General features: G+C 36.5%; 1 protein-coding gene across 5 annotated transcripts in view; it reads left to right on the top strand.

The window, feature by feature from the left end:
* LOC131682998 (conserved oligomeric Golgi complex subunit 7) overlaps nucleotides 1-26,850 on the top strand; it is a 615,369-nt gene that overhangs the window by 393,032 nt on the left and 195,487 nt on the right. For all 5 annotated transcript variants that reach the window (XR_009304312.1, XR_009304311.1, XR_009304310.1 and 2 more), the window contains exons 2-3: nucleotides 22,865-22,954; nucleotides 23,017-24,883. Coding sequence is in view for 1 of the 5 variants with exons in the window: in XM_058964821.1 (XP_058820804.1) it covers nucleotides 22,865-22,954; nucleotides 23,017-24,883 (1,957 nt within the window). In the remaining 4 variants the exon portion in view is untranslated. The remainder of the gene's footprint in view (nucleotides 1-22,864; nucleotides 22,955-23,016; nucleotides 24,884-26,850) is intronic.

Below are 26,850 nucleotides of genomic sequence, written 5' to 3'. Positions count from 1 at the left end.
TTGACTGATAACTATTCTTGCATGAACCTCCTACTTTGTTAGCATCTTCGTATAAAATTCACTTGTCCTGAACTTCAACCTTTATATTTGAACAAACTCAATTAAACTGTTAACACCATTGCAATATTTCGCGAATTTCATTGCAATGCTTGGTTAAAAATGCTGATTATCTTTTTCAAAATTAACTCAATGTGACAAACAGTGAACAAAAAGCTTTGAGTTTTTGGATGAAGATAATTTTTTTTGGGATATATTCGTGGATTTGTATGTATATAAGGTTTTTCTTGTACTCAAATCATATTTTGTTTTCAAAAGTAATACATTTCGCATAATCTAGGATCAATTGATTAACGATTTCTCGCATAATTGATAGAAAATGGCCGTAAAGTCCAACTGCTACAATACACTTTGCGGAAAAAAATTAATGAATCGTTTCACGCTAACCACTAATTTGGACAGTTACTTCTGTGGTTTGCGTTCAATTATAAACTGTATATATATAAATATATATATATATATATATATATATATATATATATATATATATATATATATATATATATATATATATATATATATATATATATATATATATATATATATATATATATATATATATATATATATATATATATATATATATATATATATATATATATATATATATATATATATATATATATATATATATATATATATATATATATATATATATATATATATATATATCTCCAAAAAAACACAAATTTTGAGTTATTTCGTTAGTAAAAAATCATTTAGCACACTTAACTAAAAGATATTTGTACCTACACTGATAGGACATTTTCTCAGCTTTCCAATGAAATCTTGTTAATAACGATATAAAGCATATTTTTTAGATTAGAGTCTTTTAAGCACTTGCAAGTCGGTTACAGGAAAAGTATAGTAATGAAATTACAAGGAAATGAGAAGAGATAGAAATATGACGTCCAAGAACAAATCATGCATTGTCCTAAAACCCAACTTTTGGATAATGGATATTGCTATAATCATACTTTATTATTTCGAGAAAATTAGCAAAATCGTCCTCAAAAAACACTAACTTTTAACTACTTTACAGTTAAAAAGTAATTAGAACTAATTAGTTAAAAGATATATATATATATATATATATATATATATATATATATATATATATATATATATATATATATATATATATATATATATATATATATATATATATATATATATATATATATATATATATATATATATATATATATATATATATATATATATATATATATATATATATATATATATATATATATATATATATATATATATATATATATATATATATATATATATATATATATATATATATATATATATATATATATATAGGGTGTTTGGTTCATGGTTAAGAATCTCTCGGGGGGTGATTGACTGCCATATTTGGAGAAAAAAATTGTTCTACACATACCATCAAATCTCAACCGTTACAGAGTTATTGAGCTTTTTGTGTAAAAAACTTATTTGTCTTAAAATACCTCTAGCTTAAAAAGTATACTTTGTATTTTAAATGTTTTAGTTCCATTCGAAAGGTGAGAAAATTTCGCATTGAGTAATGCCCTCACATGTTTCAGCTAATGAGTTTAAGTAGCCTTTTCAAAGTAATTTATTGAAAATTAAACAATTTCAAACGATTTTTCGATCATTTCTTGAAAATCCTAACAGTTAACCTCATCATTTTAATAATTCAGATTGTTAGTCTTGATGAGCTGCTTAATTTGTTCTTTGACATGATACACTTATCTTTCCTTATTTTCATGATTTTGGGTTATTCAACTTGGATATTTTTATCTGATTTTCACTAGTACCAGCTCTAATTGAAAAATTACGGCACTTATTGTACTTTTTTTCTTTTTATTCAAAAGCCAGGAAAATTTTACAGTGAAAAATGTATTAATACCTTTCAGTTAAGTGAATTCAGTATTCTTTTAAAAGTAAATTAGTTTAAAGTTAGTGCTATTATTGGCATTTTCGTTAATTTTCTTAAAATAGTAAATAATAAACATCACCATTATTATCATGGAAATAATGCATCTCAGCAAGTTCTACAGTTCTTTCTTTGACTCCATTCAATTATCTCTTTTGGTTTCGACGCAAAATCGTTTTTATCACATCGTTTCATATGCAAAAATAATGATTTCGAACCCACTACATTTGTAGGGAGCTTATGCTGTGTTAACTATTGAATAGCAGCAAAATGAAAAGAGATATAGACAGAGTGTCTAATAAAAAGTTATAGAGACCATTAAGGAGCATCAAATGAACAATAGTTACGATAAATTTTGTTGATTAATAATTAGAATAATTAAAAATCTCTCCAAAAAAAAACACAAATTTTGAGTTATTTCGTTAGTAAAAAATCATTTAGCACACTTAACTAAAAGATATTTGTACCTACACTGATAGGACATTTTCTCAGCTTTCCAATGAAATCTTGTTAATAACGATATAAAGCATATTTTTTAGATTAGAGTCTTTTAAGCACTTGCAAGTCGGTTACAGGAAAAGTATAGTAATGAAATTTCAAGGAAATGAGAAGAGATAGAAATATGACGTCCAAGAACAAATCATGCATCGTCCTAAAACCCAACTTTTGGATAATGGATATTGCTATAATCATACTTCATTATTTCGAGAAAATTAGCAAAATCGTCCTCAAAAAACACTAACTTTTAACTACTTTACAGTTAAAAAGTAATTAGAACTAATTAGTTAAAAGATATGAGAACATCATTCAATAGGAAATTTTCTCACCTTGGAACTGGAACTAAAACATTTAAAATACAAAGTATACTTTTTAAGCTAGAGGTATTTTAAGACAAATAAGTTTTTTACACAAAAAGTTCAATAACTCTGTAACGGTTGAGATTTGATGGTATGTGTAGAACAATATTTTTCTCCAAATAGTCTATCACCCCCCGAGAGATTCTTAACCATGAACCAAACACCCTGCATATATATATATATATATATATATATATATATATATATATATATATATATATATATATATATATATATATATATATATATATATATATATATATATATATATATATATATATATATATATATATATATATATATATATATATATATATATATATATATATATATATATATATATATATATATATATATATATATATATATATATATATATATATATATATATATATATATATATATATATATATATATATATATATATATATATATATATATATATATATATATATATATATATATATATATATATATATATATATATATATATATATATATATATATATATATATATATATATATATATATATATATATATATATATATATATATATATATATATATATATATATATATATATTGTTGACGACCATAGTATTAAGCATTTGAAGTATTTGAAATTGTAACTAGATTAGCCCATTTCATCGTGTGAACCGTAACTCACACTCGCTATAAATTATTACGATCGAACCGAACGATACGAGACCACTCACGAGACAAGATTAGGAATATTTCTCTTTTCCGATCGATCAGTCACCTATCGTGGTTTTGTGCTATCGTGCATAGAGTAGGACAGTTAGGGTCGGCAAGATCGAATCAGTCTCGATACCAGCAATAAACACGTTTTTTGTTCCCGCCAAGTGCAACGTGAATTTTATACTTGGGTGAAAAGAATTGCCTGTTCAGCCGTAGTTGTCCGCATGAGTAGTGGGTAGTATTTCGGAGCGGATATCATCGTTCCTGTTGCTGCTGATTGCTGTCGTTTGCCAGGTTTGGCGAAACATTTTGGTGCCGAAACCCGGGACTGCCATGTCCCATTTATCGATATCGGGCGTCTGGAGAATTAGCGTGGATCGGCTGGGAATCATCACTGAAGGTCATCGCCGCTATTTTACCACCTCACGAAATCATCAGTCGGATTATTCGCTGCATTGACAGCATTTATCGGGCTGAAAGACGTCTCAAATGCAGAAAAGTCACCGGTGTGGACATTAGAAGGCAAGGAACGCAGGTTAATTCAAGCAAGCCCAGGTAACGCTTACCGGAGACAAAAGGTGAGTGGACAACCATTTTCTTTTAGTAACAATAAATTATTCTCGTGTGTGATATTGTTCTTGGGTCCATTGTGCAAATTTGGCTTGCCAAGATGGTGACTAAGCACACCAAGAAAGGCAAAAAGCTCCTTCTGGAACGGAACAATATTATCGGTTCCGCTCAGTTGATCAAGGAGTACAACGAGAATTACGTGTTTGATCGCGATTTCCCTCAACTCAAATTCCGCATTGAGAAATTAGATGGTCTGTGGGACAAGTTTAACGAAGTGCAAGCCGAAATTGAGCTCGAGCATGAACTCTCGGAGGAACTCGCAGCCGAACGGGTTAGATTTGAAACTCAAATGAATGAACGAGCGAGCACCCGGCATCCCTGGCGCTCCGCCTGCACATGTTCCTTTTGTCCGCCTTCCTGAACTAAAAATTCCAGATTTCAGTGGAGATTACGATGAGTGGATGAATTTCCACGATCTATTCAGCACTCTTATTCATACCAACGGCCAACTTTCTGCCGTGTAAAAATTTCAATAGTTAAAAACTTTGTTAAAAGGTGATGCGTTGCGACTTGTGCAATCACTGGCAGTCTCTGCGGCAAATTACGCCATAGCGTGGGATTTGATAAAGAAGCGTTTTGACAATAAAAACTTTCTTATCAAACAACATTTTTCGGCTTTACTCTCGACTCCATCGCTTCGCAAAGAATCATCGTCTGCATTGAGCACTCTTGCCGATTAATTCGACAAGCATGTGAGCGTGCTGAATAAATTGGAAGACCCCAAGGAACATTGGAATTCTTTTCTGATTGAATTGCTAAGTAGCAAGCTAGATCCATCAACGCAAAAGGAGTGGGAAAATTCGTTGGAGGACGAAGTGCGACCGGTGTATGCGAACCTAGTGACCTTCATACAAAAACGTTAACGAATTTTACAGTCGATTACGCTCTCCCAACCTTTATCGCCGGCTCATAAACTTGAATCGAAGCAAGAGTCGAAACCGTCCCGTACAAGAACCTCCTTGTACCACTCTGCGTACAGCGATAATACCCCAAAGTGCATTCTTTGCAAACAGTCGCACATATTATCACAGTGCGATGAATTCAAGAAGCTAGTTCCACAAAAACGCTTCGAATTGGCTAAAAGACAAGGCCTTTGTTTAAATTGCTTAAGATCCTCACAATTGATGAAAAATTGCTCAGCCGGTTCCTGTCGGACGTGCAATAAACGCCACCACACTTTATTACATTTGAGTTCACAATCGCCTGCCAGTACAGAGAGCCATGATAAGTCTGTGGCAGCACAAGTCGGCCAATGTCAGCTATCCTCACAATCGGCCTCGGTCGTCGAAACGCCGTTGTCGGTGCCATGCATTGCAACTCAATGTCATGGGATCCATCGGAATAATGGATCGGCCCCGTCGCCGTCGGAAGGGCCAAATGATCGATCGTCCGTGTCCGTTCCGTCGCCGGTTACGCAAGTAATACCGTCAATCGTGGCTCATAGCTCCTCGCAAGTGACAAATTGTAAAACCGTCACTTCCTAACAATCGCTCGTATCGAAAGCATGTGAATCATCCATATTCATGCTTACTGCCTACGTCAAAGTCAAGCACGTAAATGGCAGTCACATTTTCGCTCGCGCCTTACTAGATTGTGCATCTGAAGCAAATTTCGTAACCGAAGGTCTCGCTCAACAGCTTTGTTCGAAGCGTTTACCAGCCAATATCGAAGTGTACGGGATAAGTCAATCGGTCAAACAAGTGAAGCACAAAACCAACATCGTTGTGTGATCACGTAATGGATCGTACACAAACACCATGGAATTTCTTATTCTACCAAAATTAACCAGAATTCTACCCACTGCCAATGTGGATAATGCGAAATGGGTCATACCCCGCCACCTCCCTCTTGTTGATCCTAAATTTAATATCGCTTATGATATCGACCTAATCATCGGGTTTAAGAATTTCTTCTCAATCCTAGAGAACGATCAAATCTCCTTCGGTGCTGGTATGCCAGTTCTGCGCAAGACAGTATTTGGTTACGTCGTCGCTGGTGAAGCTGGAGAACAAATTTCTCCCTCCGTTAGCTGTAACTTTTCCTCGATCGACAACCTGGAGTCGATGGTTCACAAATTCTGGGAGGTTGAAAGGCAAGGCGCTCTCACTGGAGGAGCAATACTGCGAGAATCACTTTCGTAAAACACATTTTAGAGCTCCCGGTTCGTGGTTCGTTTGCCGATTCGTGAGGAAATGCTTGACTCGTTGGGAGAATCGTTTAAAATCGCTGAGCGTAGATTCTCAACAATCGAGAGGAAGCTGTCGTCTGATCCACAACTACATGTACAGTATACAAACTTCTTGAACGAGTATTTATCGCTGGGGCATATGGAAATAATTAAACCTGATTTCTCCCCGTCTACACCACACTTTTATCTTCCGCATCATGCGATTCAGCGACCTGACAGCAGTACCACAAAGATACGCATGGTGTTCGACGCATCATGTCGAAGCAGCAAAAACATCTCGCTGGATGATTTGTGTTATATCGGCCCCACCGTACAACCACCCCTCATTTCTACTCTCGTCAACTTTCGTCTTCCTCGGTATGCCGTAACTGCTGATGCCGAAAAAATGTATCGGCAGATTTGGATTCACCCAGACGACTGCTTACTACAACTAATTCTATTTCGGAACAATCCTTCTGAGGAATTAAAAACTTATTATTGAAATTGAAAGTTTCAGTTGTGTTCTGGACCGATTCATCTATCGTACTCCATTGGATTGCGTCGTCTTCGTCGACCTGGAAGGTGTTTGTATCTAATGGGATTGCCGAGATTCATCGACTGACGGGAGGAAGCATGTGGCGTCACGTCCCAACAGAATTAAATCCAGCGGAAAAAATCTCGAGGGGGGTCTCTCCATCGCTATTAAAGGACGATTCTCTCTGGTGGCACGGGCCGCCTTATATTCTGCTTGACTCGGACACGTGGCCAAAAAATTACATCAAACTATCGCCTCTACATGTAGCTACGCGAGAAGTCGAATCACGACAAATTGTTTCTGCGGTAGTCGCAATTAATGATGCGGTTGAATTCATCGAACAGCATTCTTCGCTTTTCCATTTGCAACGCAAGGTAGCTTGGCTGAGGCGATTCATAAAAAATTGTCGAATTAAGCTTGCTCAAGACCGTCTACTCGGTCCACTTTCGTATATCGAACTAGATAATGCACTCAAAAACCTCTTAAAACAAACACAATTGAAACATTTTTCGGAGGAAATAAAATTTCTCCAGAGGAACGGGGGTCCAGATTGCAAAACGATCACATTCGAATCACAGCTGAAGGCTCTACATACGTTTGTGGATGTTGATGGTTTGCTGCGAATCACTGGCCGGTTGCAGCATCTTAACATACCGTACGACACAAGGCACCCGTTAGTGCTGCCTTCAGGGGCCCATTTGACAGATCTCATCGTTAGAGCCACTCATCTTAGAACTTTGCATGCAGGACCACAGCTTCTTCTGTCGACATTACGTCAACGCTACTGGCCAATCCGAGGTCGCAACATCGCCAACAGGGTCGTTTGGGAGTGCATCACCTGTTTTCGCTGCAATCCACGGAGCATTTCTCAAGTCATGGGACCATTGCCAGCAGTGCGAGTCACGCCGTCGCGCGCGTTTACCCGCTGTGGCATCGATTATTGCGGGCCGTTTTCCGTGTCGATTCCGAGCCGTCGTAGTCCGTCGGTCAAGATACACGTCGTATGTATGTCGACGAAAGCGGTACACATCGACATTGTGTATAACCTCACGTCCGACGCGTTCATTAACGTACTGAAACGTCTCGTCGGGCGTCGCGGTCACGTGACCGACATATACTACGACAACGCCTGAACGTTTGTCGGAGCGAACCGGATGCTCGATGAAAATCGTCGACAGTTCAATGCGATGCACCAATCGCATGGACTGAATACATTCTGTGCAGAGACAGGAATCATCTTTGTGTTAATTATGAATGCATTTCATTTGTGTTAAGTATGAATGTGATATATTAAAAACACTTTTTGTTTCCGTTTAAAACTCATCATGAACTGTCTCTATATTTCTTCAACTTAATCTACTTATACTAACTAATACAAGTAAACCTTAAAGCTAATTTCCCTATCAGATAGTTAGTTTCGTTCTAATAGGCGGGGCTTCGAAAGCTCGCCATGAATGTTTCTTACGTCTAAAGTTACTTCTATGGCTGTCTCGCCAGTGTGCGTATATGTTTATGGAGAAAGGAGGGGCTTAGTCGAATAGTCAGTTCTCTTGCGTCATATTCTCTCTACTCTCTTGTTCGCTTCGCATCGGTATTTTGAGCTGACCTTCATAGCTTAGCCGGTGCTACCTGCCTTAATGTTTTTGTTTGTTGAAATTGCTGTGGTATGACTTTACTGTTCGGAAGGCATGATTTATTACGGTCAAGTTTTCGTTCTTGGTTTTGGGTTTAAGTTTGTGTTGTATTTTTTTATTGCCTGCTAGAAACATGCATATGTTTTGAGATTTGGACGTGAGTTTGGTTCTGTGGCTTGTATGTAGATCGGTTTTCCGGTTTGAATGTAGGTCTGTTTACGAGGTGCTAAAGATGCATGTCTGTTTTAGAAATGTGTTTGGTTGATTATTACTTGCTGTGAAAAACATAGTTGTTTGGTACTGTACATGTTGTCTTTTGTACGAAGTGGGTTTTTGTGTCAATGGGGCTAAGTGTTATGCTTGGAATTCATGGTCTGAGTGTTTGATTTATTTAAGCGCTGTCAGTAATTTTCGTGTGCTATGGTTTTCGTCATGTTCGATGTAAGATTTTCGAGTCGTGGGAAACTATCGGTTTGAGATGCGATGTTGCGTCGTAGGTTGGGTCAATTGATATTATGTTTGGGGTATGGTTGATATTGGTGTAGTACAGGTATAGTACAGGTATAGTACATCTTCCACTTCAATCCTGCTCGCTCACCTCACTACGGTGGCCTCTGGGAGGCCTCCGTGAAAACCTTCAAGTACCACCTGTATCGTGTAATGAAGGATCACGTAATCAACACGGACGATTTCAAACCCTAATTGTCCAGATCGAGGGAATAATGAACTCTCGTCCATTGTGTCCTTTGTCGGCCATCAGACGTTGTCGCCCTTACTCCGGGACATTTGCTCGTCGGAGAACCCTTATACTCTCCCCGAACCCGATTTATCCGAGATTTCAAATATCCGTCTCAATTCTTTCCAGAAGATGCAGCGGGGGTTACAGCATTTTTGGAAGGCTTGGTCACGCGATTATGTGACGCAATTACAGGACCGCAAGAAGTGGCCATTGGTCCTCCCAGACATCGCGATTGGGACGCTAGTACTACTGAAGGACGGTGGTGCTCCACCTATGCGATGGAACCTCGGTCGTATAGATCAGGTGTTTCCGGCATGGACGGACGTGTCCGAGTGGTTCAGGTCCGAACTGCTACTGGAACATATCGACGGGCAATCACCGAAGTGTGCCCGCTTCCCATCGAAGGTCAAGGCACTGCATTGAACTTACAGCAGGTCACCCACTGAGCATAGAGACGCTTGGTGTTTAGTTGAAAGTGACCTTTCAACGGGGCCCGGCATGTTGACGACCATAGTATTAAGCATTTGAAGTATATGAAATTGGAATTGTAATTAGATTAGCCCATTTCATCGTGTGAACCAAGGCCCATAAGCCCTTTCGGTTCCTCGATGCACCACTATCGAGGCGTAATGCAATATCCATCTTAAAGCAGTTGTCTGCCAGAGCTTCTTTAAAACTGACGCTGAAATATGCTTGAAGATGTTTGCAATACCGTCAAACCCGTCAACCTAGGGGAGGGAAATATTTTCATGTCACTGAACCCAATTATTTTTTGGTAGTGAAATAAGAGCGAGAAAATATATTTTCAAACCACTAGGCCTCGTGTGAAACTATCTTAGATATAACTTCGTTAAAATCTTAAAACACTTTTCCGGGTGATTTCAGATCAATTTTTAGTTGTCAACAAATTTGTAGACAATTAAATTTTCTATCAAATTCTCACATTTAGTGTTGTTCGAATGTCTAAGGCACCATCTAGGGACAGAAATATGAACTAGCTCGAGTAGTAAAACCAATATTGTTACGAAAAAAACTTCAAAAAAAAAGTTGCTCTTGACCCCCAGACGGATCATTTTGATCTTAATTTCAAATGAAGGGGGAAAGTTCATTCTTTCATATTCCGAAGTTTTAGAGATGCTGATTTTTTTTGCATAAAATTGTTCTAATAAATACACCGAGATGGGGGGGGGGGCGTGTGAGGAATGGCAAATGATGGTTAAAGCAGTGACCTTATTTTTATAGGTATAATATGCGATATATTGATTCCTTAAATTCCCTCGGCATGATACTGTACCTTGATGTGGTCCGGGTGCTTTTCCACCAAAGCAGTATTACAGTGATTATATCACATAAACTTGGGATACGATTATATTCTTTTTAGTTAAGCTACATTGTGATCAATTTTAGTACTTGGCGACCTTTATTATCCACTGCTATGGTCAAATAATATACAATGTGGGTTTAGGGCCCAATTCTCTCTGCAGGCACCTCATTCCAAACGTACAAACGTGGTCTACGCGATAACACAAACCTGGTCACAAATACGAACGCCCGCGATCTCGCCAATATTCAAACACCCCGATTGATTAGGTGAACGTTGGAACCTAAGAACCTAAGCTCGCGCAATCATGAATCGGTCACGTCCGGAAGTCTCCGCCCTTGATCATAGCAGCCCAAATTCATGCCTTTAGTTGGACCAATAGCAATAAAAACTAGACAAGACGTCCATGTGCGATTGTTGAAGAATACGCGAACATGCGAATGGCCACACGCTTATAAAAATAATGTGTCCACGCGAAGTTACATACTAGCACACGCGACAAAAACGTCCACATACAAACGCTCGAGTCCTTCTCGATCATCCACGCACGACTACACCCACGATCTCGTAAAAAGTATAACACCCTGGTGACTAAGTGAATGGTTTAGCACTTATAAATTAACAATCCCGGTCTCGAGAGTGAACCTCCAAATGCCCGTGTTCCCGCGAAACTACATAAAAATCGAATGCAAAGTCACATACACCCGACAAAAAAAAATCAAAATGCTTGAGCCCTTCGCGACCATCCACGCAACCTATACTCGCGCTCTTCCAGACATTATAACATCCCGGTGATAATATGAACGTCTCGGCACTTGTAATCACTCAAACGCAGTCTCAAGCGTAAACCTACAGTCCCCCGCACTCGCGCATTCATGAATCGTTCGCGTCCGGAAGTCTCTATCCCCGATTCCAGAAGTCTAGGTCCATGCCTTAATTAAATCAATTAGCTCTACAGTTCCAGTAGGACAACTCTCGAAAAAATCGGCATATTATTAATACTCAATAACAATACTAACTCTTCTCTTTATTTTATTTTTTTTTTATTTATTTTCGGTCTCATGCGTTATTTTCTTGTGATGACCTTTTTGAGCTCATACATCCAAGAAGAGCAACATTGCTGCCAACAATGATTCTTCTCTGCCATCGGACGTCGCCAGGTTTTAGAACAATGGATATGTATTCTCATACTCGATGGTATCAGATAAGTAGGAAAGATCAACAAACTGCAAGTAGTATATTACACATTTCTTGGATTGTATACTATTCCCCCGAAAATCATTCCCCAGAAAGCCATTCCCTAGAATTCCAACCCCCAGAATATCATCCCCCAGAAAATACTATTCCCCAGAAAGTCATTTTCCAGAATGTACCATTCCCCAGAGTTCCATCATCCAGAATGCACCATTTCCCAGAAAGTCATTCCCCAGAAAAGCTTTATTTTTATTTGTTTGATCTTTTTAACTTACTACAGTCGTGATTCGCTGGCTGGTCACTTTTGAACTGGACCACTTTTTAGTTAGACCTCTGCTAGTTGGACCATTGTCCAACTAAAAAGCATCATCCCATGTCAAAATCACCTTGACAATCAAACTGAAAATAATCAAGGATGTAAACAGAAGCATTTACACTACTAACGTCTCCTTTGAACAGTTTTGGACGTCTGTCAGTCGGTCCAACTAACGAATCAAATTCATTAGTTGGACATAGGCTGTGGCTCAACCAACGCATCACGACTGTACTCGTTCCCACTTCCATCAAACGATATTCTTCGCTTTCGATTCGTGCACATTCCACACAAAATAAAATACCGAAATGTTTTCCCCAGAAAGAACTATTTTCCAAGAAACATGTAGAACAAACTGCAGAATCTAATACAGGTGTGTTTTGAGAGACATTGGGTAATAGAGTGGGACATGGCTATATAAAAAAAAAATAAAATTTCGCTCCGTGTAACCTTTTGGGTCCCATTTGGCTCCCAGAACAACTCTGCAAATTTTTAGTTCGATCGGTGAATCTATATTTTTGCAGCCACGGTTTAAAGTTTACATGGGATTTCGTATGGGAAAAACGTCTTTTACAAATTAATTCTTCCAAGAGTCGCCCGTTACCTTCTAAAAATAAATAGATGTCTATTTTTTTAGGAAATTTGTCAAGGAAACAAAGTCTAGAAGACCACGAAACGATCTGATGCTTGTGAAAAAAGTTTTTTAAGCAAAAATCGATTGATGCCGTGAATATTAATGAAAATTTTACTTTTCATAGCATCACTACTGCTGACGGTTGAATTATATACAAAATCTTTAACTTTCTCTTATTATGTACAAAAGAAGACTCAATTTATCCATAGGCGTGCGCAGCCTTTTCCATTAGGGGGGGCTAACGGTAGATTTCTGGTAAAGGTTCGATTGTAAAACAGTTATTTTATTTTGTTATTGAAATTGAAGTTGTTTCATTTATTTCTTAAATGTAGAAACGGGTTTCTCAAAAAAGGTAATCAAAGTATTTCTCTATCTAATTACCATCCCATTTTAAGTAGGCTTAAAAATTAGCATTAAACATTTTCAACTTCCTCGAAAAAAATTTCTCGTGGTCTTTGACGCAAAACAATTCTCACGTTTTTATATGATTTTTTTGAAGTTAGTAAAATTGACCATTTTTCAGTCCCACATAACTCATAAACTATTGATGCATGGAATTTTTAAGAATATTTAAAGTTGTAATTTCGTATGAATTGACTGGAATTTTTTTTAACATATGCTTTATGTATCCTGCAATAAGCAAAGCCAACTTGATGCTTGGAATTGGAAGTATGATTTAGCATAAAACGTTATTAGAAGAAAATGATGCGTATTTATTGTAGTTTAAAGATACATTGCACAGTGGTCCCCCTATAGTCCATTAAATTAAAAAAAATTATTGGCAAGAGCGTGTTTTTATCTCGTGATTGTATGGTTATGGATATATGTTCTATTGTTTTAAACTTGATTTTGACAATAATGAACTGATTTTTAGTATAGAGATGAATTCTTATGGTGGTTTTGGCTTTAACTAACTTTTTCCGTCGATATCCCTCGCAAATTTTTCTTTAAAATGATCTTCAGACTATTCAGTTCCTTTTAAACTAGGTTTCAGCTGCGCATGTCTGCACCCAGAATGCCTGGAGAATCTAAGATGTTGTATGTTTGACGAGTTAGCACAAGACGAAAAAAATCATTTCACATTTTAAAACTATATTATTTATTAATACTTCATATCTTGAAATTAAATAGCTTAATTATTATTTTCAAACAATTCAAATTTAATTATTATTTTCAAAAGATTGGTCTGTGATTTGGTTCACGACATATCATGTTCACTGGAAACGATATTAAAATATTGGCGTTCAAGCACAAAAGCTGCAGTTTCAAGAATTTTCAATAAAAAGTCGTGTTTTTATTGCAAGCACATCAAAAAATGTACTATTTGATACTCTAAAAAATGTTAGAGCAAAAAATAATGTTTATTAAATATGAACGATTAGTCTAATAAGAAAAGCCATATCACACTGTTATGTGGATACAATTTTTTTTTAATGTGAAATTCGGATTCAGCGACCCAAAATTTACTAAAGAAATGTAGTTTAGTAGCGATATTTGCATTGCACACATTTATGACCCCTCTCTTAAGGAATGGAACCACTGTGCATTGTGGATTTTTGCGGTTTTTATTCGACTCGAAAGAAAATTTGAACTTTGGACGTGATACCTGCATTTAATTTCTGCACAAGCTGCTGGTCAACATCTCTTGCTGCTTTTTTTCAGTATCTGGTCATTGAATTATCATCTTTAGCCATGTTTTAATTTTATATATTTATATAATGTAGTATAGATTTGGATTGGTTGGAATTCCGGGCAGTTTGGGAAGTTCATCCTATTCTCAAGGACGTTGACGTCATTATCCCGGAACTGCTATTGCGTATTCTTACTGTAGTAGCTACTCGCCAAATCTGGCAAAAATTTGGAAGGGACCTAATTAATTACTAGCTGTCTTTAAGACTATCGTAGATGTATAACTCGGTTCATATTGTAGGTTGTGATGAAAATCGGAGTCTTATGGCCATAACTGCAAATTTACTGCCAGATCATACACTTTTTCGGCAAACTTGTCTACAACAACAATTTTATACTTCTTGGAAATTTGTGATCTTTGGCAACATAAAGCTTCTGTCCCGGAAGCTGTTTAAATTCAAATTTTCATAACACTTTCAGGTGCATTTATTGAATTTGTTCAGATCCTGACCATACATCTTTCAGACCCGCAATTTTGGCCATAATGTTTTGCTTTACGGTCCAACTCGATTGATTGATAGCCCTGTACGAAAACGATGACATCGCTTCGACAACACAATGGCACCTTCAGGACAGCAGACCAACATTACATAAAATCTGTTTGTACAGCACATATAAAGGTTTGGCCATTGTGATCATCATACTCGGGTTGTCATTTCTTTTGTGCAGAATTAATTCCCTATTTTCCTTCGTGTGACAATTTTGCATTTCATTGCAAGCAAATTGCAGTCAAAAATTTACAGAACCGGTCACAAAGAGCACTATACCGGAAAAGAAAACTCATAACGATTCTACATTCACATGAGTTCCAAATATTTCTAATTTGGAATTTTATTTCTAAGTTTTTAGAATCATTTTGGAAAAATTTCGTTAAAAATCAGAGTGGATCTCAACATACGAGCTATTTCAATTTTAATAGGCCGCCTTCTATAAAGCTACCTTGTTTTAATACCAATTAAATTTTTCTTGAGCATCCAAAACTCAAGAATGTTTCAATGAAAAGTTTTACAACTGAACAAAATGCAAAGCATAAATAAAATCAATAAAAAAGTACTATGAACTGAGCTCGAAAGGTGGAAAAATCCATAAAAAATTCATAATGAGATATACAAAACAAAAATACCAAAAAAAACAAAAATTGAATTTGAATAATCAGATCAAAATATTTACGAAATGTATTATTTCTCTTTCTATTTGGTAATGGATTATGGCCCACTGATTTTTTTTTTCACTATAGGTTTTTAAGTTTGAAATATAATTTTTATTTTACTTTAAAACTTTGTTAACTTCAATTTAAGATATCAATTTTTTCAGTATGTGAATTCTGACCTAGATTTTCACCTAAAATTACTTTTTCAATTTAAAAAAAATTCTATTTAAGGTATTGGGTGAATCTTTAATGGATTTATAAGAAAAATTATGACAAACAAAAACTTCTGAACAACTCCGAGAATCAAGTAGAAAGTAGAAAACTTCCTTTCTGTAGGAAAATATATAATAACACTTCTCGAGGTTTTTTGAGTGGTCCAAAATGCATTTAGAAAACAAACTATGAAATCAATGTTTTTCGTAAACCTGTGCTATTTATAGCGACTGGGTATTTGATGCGAACCATGGTTAAATGCATTAGAGATTTCCTGGGAGCCACTTTCCAGTCACGCTCCACACACATATTTTCCTCGATTGCATATTTCCAGTGACAGCAACGCTTTCCCCAAAAGTCGACGACGCCTTACAGGTTGTCTACTGATCACTTTAACGAGTCTCCTACCCCTCTCATGCCCAAAACTGAATATCATTTTAACCCTACGGAAGTCGCGCTTATGGCCCACTGAACGAACAGCCGCTGGTGCCTTAAGACGATTTCGCTAGATTTCCAAAGCATCGTGCACTCAGTGCACTAGCGCGACTGCCGGAAGGTTACACTGTCTCTAACATGCTAGTCCATAATTATCAAGCCTTATGCGCATCTGTCGTGATCGTCCTTTTCAGCGGCTTTCAGCTCACTACACTGTTCTAATATATAACAATGGCGAGCAATAAGGTCCTAGTCTGATTTTTCTCATCTGTTGCTCGTTGGCACTCCACATCAAACAAGTTTCCTCGTGTGTTATCCGATAGTCATGTGACTGCTGAACTGATCACCTTATAAACTTGCTGCTACTCTTGTTGATCGCTCCCCAAAACCTCTTGTCCTAAAAGGGGAATTATACATCTCATGCTTTCCATGAAATAAGATATTTAAACATATATTTTTTGGTATTCTCTATTAAACTATTGCTCTTGTAGCGTGCTATAAAACTTCAATTGTTACAGGAACAGGCTTAGAAGCTTCCGGACTATTTTTTATCTTTTGCTGGTAGGAGTCGTGCTTAGACAAAGTTACTACGAATTGCTTAAATCTACTATGTTTCACGGCAACAGCAGAGTCGTCCCTCTTTACCATGCTTTAGCTTTCCTATCTGTATATTCCAAATCCTTTCATAACTAATTTTTTAAAACTTTTCCTACTTTTCCTAATTTCTAGGTAATTTAATGTCGTTAAAATGAAAAGAAGATAGAAGTAGAATAAGTTGTTATCCAAATAAATAGCATCTATATAGTTCTTCTAAGATTATATTACTGTTAAGTTTTAGAAAAAAGTTGAAAGTTTCTCTTGTTCTCGCTTTCCATGTAATACCTCCTGAAATCACCATATATGCCTTTACCGACTGCATTAATCATTTGCAATGAAAAGTTTATAATTTTTAGTCAAAGCAAAAAATTAAATTGATCACAAACACTCTTGTATTTTTAAGCCGGTAACCGAATCTTTGCTGCAGTTACCGCTTCCTCTCAGCAACCTTATCTTGTTTTTTTTTATTCATATGGTTTATTTGATAGGCACAAATGCATTAGCTTGGCGGTGCCAAATTCTGTTGTTTTTACATTTTGGATATTTTAAAACTAGGAGGTTACAATGTTGAAATATTTTTTTATAAAAGAGAAAAATTTTACAGCTATCTTAAGACTAGAAATAAGATTCTATATACAAGAGAGGGGGCAAAACATTTTTTTTATGAAAATTTTTAAAACAAAGAATTCAATAGTAATAGTTTTTAGGAAATATTTACAGTTATCTTAAAACTAACAATATAGTTTGGTACACAAAAGGGAGAACAAAAATTTATGAAAAATTTCACAGGTGTTTTAAAACTAGGGATACAATTCTATTTACAAGATGGGGGACAATAATTTTAACAAAGAGGTAAAATTACAACTATCTTAAAACTAGGAATACGAAATACCAATTTAAACTTTTTTACCGGAGACTTATGCTTGGTCAAGATATTCAGAGGGGGGCTTATTTCCAAAATCGGTGTAGAAGCAGTTGTATCAAGGACAGGGAAGAGAAGGCGTAGATGGTGACCGGGAGAGAAGACCAAAACTTGCAACTTTCGTACAAACGGGAGATCAGCGAAACAAATTAGCGCAGTCTAGTAGGTCGGATTGGCGGATGGTATTCTTCGGACCCGCGGGGAATCCTTCAAAAGTCATCGGACCTTGAGTCGCTCTCGGTTCAGTTTCCGTTGTGGTAAGGGCGACGGCGGTCACATAGTGGCAGTCTGGAGCTGATCGGTTCCGCACGGCAGGAGGAAGCTTCTAAAAACGAGAAACCTTATCTTGTTATCGATAGAGATTCCTGATTTAAACGAACTTGCGCCAACTAAGATAACATGGCTTGCTTAAACAAAATGAGATATGCAATAAGTTTGACATGTCTTTCCAACATTATAATACTTAATATTTTTTAAATTCCAGAGCATTAGGGGGGGCTATAGCCCCTCCTAGCCCCCCCTTGCGCACGCCAATGAATTTATCCCGCAAAACTCTTGCGAAGTTGCCAAACTCGTCTTTACGTCTGCCTAGTTTACACTTAAAGAATTGTCCCAACTTTTGAGCAAGACTATCCTGTTTGGCATAAAGTCTTTTGGCACAACATCGTCTAACATCAGACATTATATGGTAGTTGGCCATTTGACCTAACAGTTGTTTAGCATAAGCACAGACAAACAGACATAACACTATGATTAATTCCTTAAAAATATCGATCCGCCAAACACTATACACGATTTTAACCACTCATTTACAAATTAGTTAACCCTCAGACCCAGGAACTTTTTTTTACTAATGGTCTATCCCGTGGCGCCATATATGGATTGTAATCGTAATTGCTATCACTGTCCCAACTAAAAATATATTCAAAATGACCGTTAACATTGGCGAAGAATTGTTGTCGAGTATATCTGTTAGTCTGTGGTATAAGTACCATTTGGGCATGAGGTATGAGAATACTTTCGAATGTATTTCGGGTAGATCGTACATTTGCCTACGAAACATTTCCAATGCAAAAGAAAGATAAATCTCGACAAACATATGATTACGGCGTTAAATCCAACTGTCAAAATTCACTTTTAACGGAAATTCTGGACAAACCGTTACTCTCCAATCACAGATGTTGGTAGTAAACAAAAGAGAAATGTTTTCTTTTTCATTAAATGCTGTGAACTATGCTGTCATATGTTTGTCGAGAAATTCTCTAAAAACACACCAAACCGTTTGTCAAAATGAGCATTCATTTCGATTGTAATATAGATTCAAGGAAAGTTCAAAAGAAGGAATTAACACCTATGTTTGAATAAACCAGTCAGACGAAAATATGACAAATTTGCGTGCAAGAGTTATTTGGCATACAAAATCAGAAAACTGCTCATGATTGAAAGAAGGAACCAATCCCTATAATCGAGTGAACTGGTTATACGAGTGGATAACAGGTTTGCTTGCGAGAGGCATCCACATTCGTTGACTTGACCTTAGCAGCTCCACACCGCATCAGTTCCTTGAATTAGGTAATGAGCAAACCTTAGGCTCCATCACAAAAAAATGATTACGAACATTAACTTTTCTGGGGAATGGGGCATTCTGGGGTATAATTTTCTGGGGAATGGAGCATTCTGGATAATGACTTTCTGGGGAATGGTACATTCTGGGCGATGTCTTTCTGGGGAACGGTACATTCTGGGGGATGGAATTCTGGGGATTGGCTTTCTGGGAAATGGCCTTCTGGGGAATGGTATATAACCCATTTCTTGTTTTGAAGTATAAAATATTCGTATTAAAATATTATTTACAGGCTCTACACATATCTCAACACACACAAATACACAAATTCTTGACAGGTGACTGGGCCAAGTGCATTCACTCGTAGGATCTATCATTTCGATGATCGCCTCGATTCTACGAAACCAGTGCACAAGTAAGCTGACATAAGCTAGTCTCATCTGGTGAATGCATGTAACCTGGAAACCCCAGACACGACAGGACGAGACGGACAGACTGGACTCGACGGGGCCTAGTTCAGAGTTTTTGAGCATTCTTCAATGCACGGTTATTGACCTAAAAAAAGAAACATTCGGCATGTTATTTTTCCTTTTATATTTGTATCTTGAGTTGGGTTCATACTGATATTCACTAGCACAGTCAATTGCATATTCTCCCATATACATTCACATCCAAAACGTGCAAACGCCCCTAACTTTCGCGACAACACAAACCTGGTCAAAAACGCGAACTTACATTACAATTTCAATCATCCACATACACCTACGCTCGCAATTTCGTCAACACCCCTTTACTTAAGTGAACTTTTCTGCACCTATAACTTTACAACCGCGGTCTCAAGCATTAACCCACCACTCGCGCGATCATAGACCGGCTACGTTCGGAATTCTCTACTCTCGATCAGCCTAGACTCATGCCTTCAGTTGGACCGATCGGGAATGATGCTCATATTCACTAGACAACACGTTTCTCTACCATACACTGAAAATTAATTATTAGATTCACGGTCCGCGCGCGATCGTTCGAGAATATACGTGAATGTGCGAATGGCAACACGGATCTAAAACCGGATTTATGCACGCAAAGTTGGAGACACGCTGGCATTCATATGCTCGAGCCTTTAGCGATCACACTATTACACAATTAGTAAACGCCCACGCTAACTCAGACAGATATGCACTCCTGGACTCGAACGCTAAAAACCACAGCTTGCACGCATACACCACCCAGGACTGAACATTAGATTCATACATACAAAGCAACAAATAATAATTACAGGTATTCGACTGGCAACCGGGGGAAGTACATCTCAAACGCAGAACTTATCATTTCAATGATGGCCTTGGATCTGCGTTGCCTGTGTTCAAGGCACCATAGCTTTGTCCGTCAGGTCAAGGATGTATGAAACCCGCTAGCCACCACCCTCGGCCCTAGCTGCCCATAAAGGGATAAAAAAAAAAATATGCGATATATTGATTCCTTAAATTATTATCATAAATAATGTAAGCAGTAATTTTTCGCCATAACCAGTATAACCTAAATCTTGCAAAAGAGCTAAATTTTCGTTAGAGTTTTGGGCTTCAAACATACAGTTGCTTTCGGTGACACCACGAGTATAATTATATGAGAAATCTTTTATCTCACTACTAGGTGAATTACTTGTTGATCTGTGTATTGATATACCATCCAACATTTACCTCATGATTGAACACAACGCCTAATTCAAGGGATAAATACTAGAACTCGCTGTTTCACTATCAACACATTTTTGTCTTTGAAGTGAACTTGTATATTGATTTTTGAGAATTAGTTCGTTTATTATAGAGGTAATTCACAAAATGTTCTCAACATCGAATTCCTTGAATCACGTAGATGTGTTTTCATAATCCGATATTCAAAATCGGTTTAGTTTTGCCCCTAAAACACCAGTAAAGCGATACTCTGTATGAAACAATCTCATTTTTAGTTAGTAGAAATTGGTAAGTGAGAAATAAAAATACAAAATGTTTAATATCTCCGCCGCTCGTGCACGGATTTTGACAATCTATAGCTTGTCATAAAGGTATTTTTACAAGCTTTATCTATTTATGTGCAGTTTGTGAGTTATTGCATTGTTCGAAAGTTATTTGCAAAAAACCTGCCGTGCTTTGACGCAATCGCCCATATCTCAGAAAGTAAACAACATATCCAAAATCAAAAATAATAGTGTCAAATGGCGACGTTAGGCCTTTCATTTAAAGCTAGTTTCATTAAGATCGGTTCAGCCATTGCTGAGATAATTACATGACATTTTGTATATACATACATACACACATACAGACATTGTCTCAATTTGTCGAGCTGAGTCGATTGGTATATGAAACGGCCCTCCGGGCCTCGGAAAAAGTTTTCAAGGTTTGAGCGAATCCTATACATTTCTTTTGTAAGAAATGTAAAACCAGTGTTACTAAGAGAGCCGTTAAGGAGATTTCTAGAGAAAATTTTCAATAGGACGTAAGTAACATTGAGAGCCTCTCTTTGTTTAATTTCTCTTTCGTTTATTACGACGTCATTATAACACTTTGCACTAATTTTCCAGTACATATCGAAAGCCGACGGTTTTTACTAGAATATTACGCAAAGAGTAGAGTAGAGAATGTTGAAATGGCCGAGTAATGAACAGAAGAGAAAGACCCCAAAGAGAATCTCTCATTGTTACTTACGTCCTATTGAAAATTTTCTCTAGATTTGCATTTTACCTTTAGATGACGAGAAGGACGATCAATGTGTGCAGCTTGAATCTTCAAATTCCCAATTTCAGCGCCCGGGAGGATGTTGATTCTTGTAACATTCCTCTATTATTGGACAACCTACAACGACTACATTAACCATTATACCAATCATATTCACACTCACTTATATTCAACCGATTTATTAGCTCAGAGTAAAATTAACTGTTGTAACATACAGACGCGTTTGATTTTTCCTATTGAAACCGAAACTCCTTGATACTCGTCCACAACCGCGAGTGATATGAGTGAACAACGTAAAAACAAATTCTGTTATTTTATTGTTTTCGTTATATCTCAGAACAAGTTTTTTGAAGTTGGGTCGTTCTTGCATTGAGCCCTTCATATAAGCATCACCTGCACCTCTGGTTAAATCGTAAAATAATAACATTTCATCATCTTTATTTTAAAGGCTAGTTTACAGTTCGGGAAATGGATGACGGGATTTCGCACGGGATTTGCGTCGGGATTTGATCAGGGAAAATTTCCCGCCGAGATCTCTCCAAACTGTCAAACCAAAAACTCTGCTGTTTCTTAAAAATACAAACAGTATCAAACTTGCAGGGAATTGCAAACCTTATAAAAATACTCTTTTTCCCGTCGGAAACAATTTGTGTTGAATTGTTCCCGGCCGGATTTCTGTGTGGAGAGTTTTAAAATCCCGTGATGTTTCCCGCGGTTGGGTTTACACTTCAGAAAAACTGTCATTTTTGTGTAGACTCATATCCCGTCACGGGATTTGAAATCCCGAGCTTCATTTAAAATACACAGGGACATAAATCCCGTGACACGTTTTCCGAACTGTAAACTAGCCTTAAGGATCTCTGTTGCGTTTCGGAAAATTCTTTCTACGTAATAAAGTTCGTAAATACCCAGTTGAAAAAAGACGGCAATAAAGAAAATAAGGAGGTATGTATACAATTACACAATCGCCTTTGAATTTGGAAATTTAGGATTTCGTTTCATTTCAGAACATTATTGCAGCGCTAGTATCAAGATTGCAAATATATGTTGAACAAATCAACTCTTTGTTGGAACAATCTAGTCTTCAGCATGACTTAACTATACCTTGCGGGATTAAGGAAGTAAAAGTATTGCATACTCAGATAAATTTTTTTATGCAAAAATGTTGTCAACTTCAAAGAGAAATTGTATATATACAACATGCGACACGCGCTTATATCTCTAATTTGGAACATCTGGAATTAAATTTTGATAAGCTTCAAGTGGCAAAATATGGCATGCAAGAATCAGATCGTTGGCATAGAATAATTGCTGAGCTAGATGAGTTACTTGGGCAAAATGATATAGTTGAATTAAAAGACAAGTTTTTAGCATTGAAGAAATCTCTTCTTGCACAATCAAAAATGCCAGGGCAAGCGGAACGAGATTTGCAGTTTGAGTATTTAACAAATAGAATAGAGGCCCTGGCAAATCCCATAGTCGTACATTGTATTCAAACAGCGGACACTGATTGTCTAATGCAACATGTTGAATTATATAAAACTATCAGACGCGTATCACACCTTAGACAGTGCTATCGATCTGTACATACAAATATACTTTTGGACAAATGGAAAAATATCACAAAACCTGGAGATGGAATCAATTTTCTATCCGATTTCTATGAAATACTCTTACATTTTGTCGAAAATCAGCACAAATTGTGCAAACAAACGTTTGCGGATGTTTTGGAATTAGTGGATATTGTGTCTGAAACTTTAAGTGCTATTCAGATCTCTAGACAAACATTTACAATGAACCTGCTGAAAACAACTTCCGATAAGCTCGACCTGCTAGTTAGAGTTGCAGAAAATAACGCGAATTTTTTATCGCGTATTGAAAAGGTACTAAAAGACCAAATAATTCCAACTGATAAACGCGAACGGCTGTCGGTAGGAATTTTTTCGTATTTCGATACATTTGTCGATCTATATTCAGGAATTGAAGAGACTTATGTAGATGGAATGATGAAGAGCATCGATGTTTCAGATACCAACCTAGCTGACAATATACGCAATTTGAATTTTCACAGTACAAGGATAGTAAAATGGATTGACGATGCGCTTGAGCGCTGCATTGTGATTACACGAGGAAAATCTATTTATGATATCGCGAAGATTATCGAAAATGCATTAATGGCGTATAATGAAAAAATGAGTATAATACAAATGCGAATAACACTTCAAAAACTACCAGAGCAAACAGACTGGAATTTACTTCAGATAAACATAAACCTGTTAGAGCATTTAGGCGATTTATTAATCACTGTTCAACGATGTGACTCGAACATACATTTTATAATAAATACTAATTCAGATAGCTACTTTGATGCAATAGGTGCATCGCGAAAATCTGATAAAGATTGCGAAAGAAAATCAAAGTTCACAATTAAAAATCACGAAAGTGCTTCCGTAACATTGTTTTCTAACCAATACATTTCATTGAAGAACGTTGCTATAGAAATTTACAATAATATCGTTCTAATGATTGTTTCTCCCATAGAAAAACAAATTTTACAAATGAATTTTCTGCTCGATAAGCAATTTCAAGGATTCAACCTGCCGGATTATAGCGTTGCTCCGCAAGAGTATATAACCCGAGTAGGGCAACATTTGCTTACACTTCCTCAACATCTAGAACCATTGTTGCTGACACCATCAGCTTCTTTGAAATATTTTTTGAAGGACTTTAACAGTACGTACGAAAGTGGAGACACATGTGCTGATGTTCTATTAAGCATTGTAGTGGAAAGAACATGTATAATATATGTGAAAATCATAGATGATATTCTAAGTTTATCCGCTTCCGGAGCAAAACAACTGGCCATTGATATCGGTAAGTGATATACAGTGAAAAGTCGAGTAAATAATTGTCTGTTTGGACGCCGTAATCATAACTCAAATAACATTTTCGTGTTAGAACACGGCGTAGAGTTCCTTGACGAAAGAATGTCTCTTGAAATCGTTAACGAACGCGTTACTCTTGCATCGATGCTGTCTGGTTGAGTGCCTGGGTCCGTCGAACAATTCCGGATCGAGGATTGCTTCCGGTCCACATACCCCGACGATTCAAGCCGGTGATTTGCTTCGAACTACTTTGAATTATTAGCAGAGAGGTTCGGTGAAATGATAGACCGAGAATTAGATAAAATTAAATATATTGAAGTTTGGAATAAAACACAACTGTTCACAACGAGTTCAAGCTAATGATAGGTAATACAAAATGGCTACCTACGTGCGCTAAGAGTAGATACAGAACACTAGATTAGGATTGTCGCTGGTGTTCCCATTGTTTTCGCCTCGGAACATGTTTGTTTTGCTTCCGGTATATATCTGTCAAAGTATCGAAAGTCTCTCTAGTAAAAATCTTTGGTCCGCACTTTTGGTACACGCAGGGAAATATGGCCTGTTTGTAACCACAAACCGTTTAGTTGAGCTTCAAATTAGTAGAATGCAGAGTTTGCCTATTTGTCATTTCAGTATCGTTTATTCTGCTGTGATTTTTATGCATTCAAGACCGAAAACGTCCAATGCATAAAATTTGCAGCAGAATGCGAGAGGCAAACAGAAAAATGATGTGATATCTGCTATGAAACCAATTTCTATGTGGCATACTATTATAATTTCATTAATTTTCACATGATATCTACGCGTGACAGGTAATTTTTATGTGCTACCTCAAATTGCAAAAAATTATGTTAAATCAATATATTCAATATAACGAATTTTCTCGGTGTAAATTTTCGACTGTTATTGTTATGAAATGAACGAGTTTGTATATACCGCACAAAGAAATAAAAATTTATCAAAATACAGTACCGATTTAGACAATTTGAGCATTCTAATTAGTGAAAACACATTAGCCAAGAATGGCCATTCTTTTGCTGGCTAAAAGAAACAAAAATGATTAGTCGCTATGAAACAACAATAGAGGATTATTTATTTGCTTTTTTTTATTTTGGCCATTTGACAGGTATATCCCGGAATCAAAACAATGATATTCCTACCACTGATGCCAGCGACAATCCTAATCTAGTGTTCTGTATCTACTGCGCTAAGCGCGCTAAGCTATTGCTGCGCAGTGGTGCCTGCAGTGCTGGAAAAATCGTAATAAAAAAATCAAACCGCAATCATGGCTTATAAACATCGCTTATGATTTTTTCGAAAATTCTCACTGCCGATAAAATCATGCCGTGATCACTCTCTTAACTATCAAAAGATCATCTCACAAGAATCACTACCGATTTTTTCTTGCCCTCTATCAGTGGTGATTTTGATCTGTGGTTGAATTTGATAATTGAGAGAGTGATCACGGCATGATTTGATCTGCTGTGAGCAATTCGGAAAAAATCACAAGTGAGAATTATCAGCCATGCTTGCAATTTGATTTAATTGTTGAATCAATCATCAGATTGTATGTCGTTTCCCAGAATACCATTTCCCGGAATGATGTCCATAAAGTTGGAAGCGCAAAATCAGCAGAACATGATTATGAATATTCTATAATTTAGTGCTAATTAAATGCAAATTAAATGTACAATTGAAAAATTTAATGCTGTTTTGGATTTGGTTTTATTACATGTTCAGCTGGCTTAACATAAAGTTAGCAGAGCAACGATGTAAAAGTCATTGTAAAACCTACTAAAGCACATTGATTTATTTGAATAATTAAGTGCTAATTAAATGCTAATTAAGTGTATTTGTAAAAAAATGTTTTTTACAAGAAATCACTTGTTCTGCTAACTTAACATAAAGTTAGCAGAACAACGATGTAAAAGTCATCGTAAAACCGTGTAAACGCAC

This window comes from Topomyia yanbarensis, chromosome 2 (assembly GCF_030247195.1).
Source record: "Topomyia yanbarensis strain Yona2022 chromosome 2, ASM3024719v1, whole genome shotgun sequence".
Taxonomy (NCBI): Eukaryota; Metazoa; Arthropoda; class Insecta; order Diptera; family Culicidae; genus Topomyia; species Topomyia yanbarensis.
This window is presented reverse-complemented; position numbering and strand designations above follow the sequence as displayed.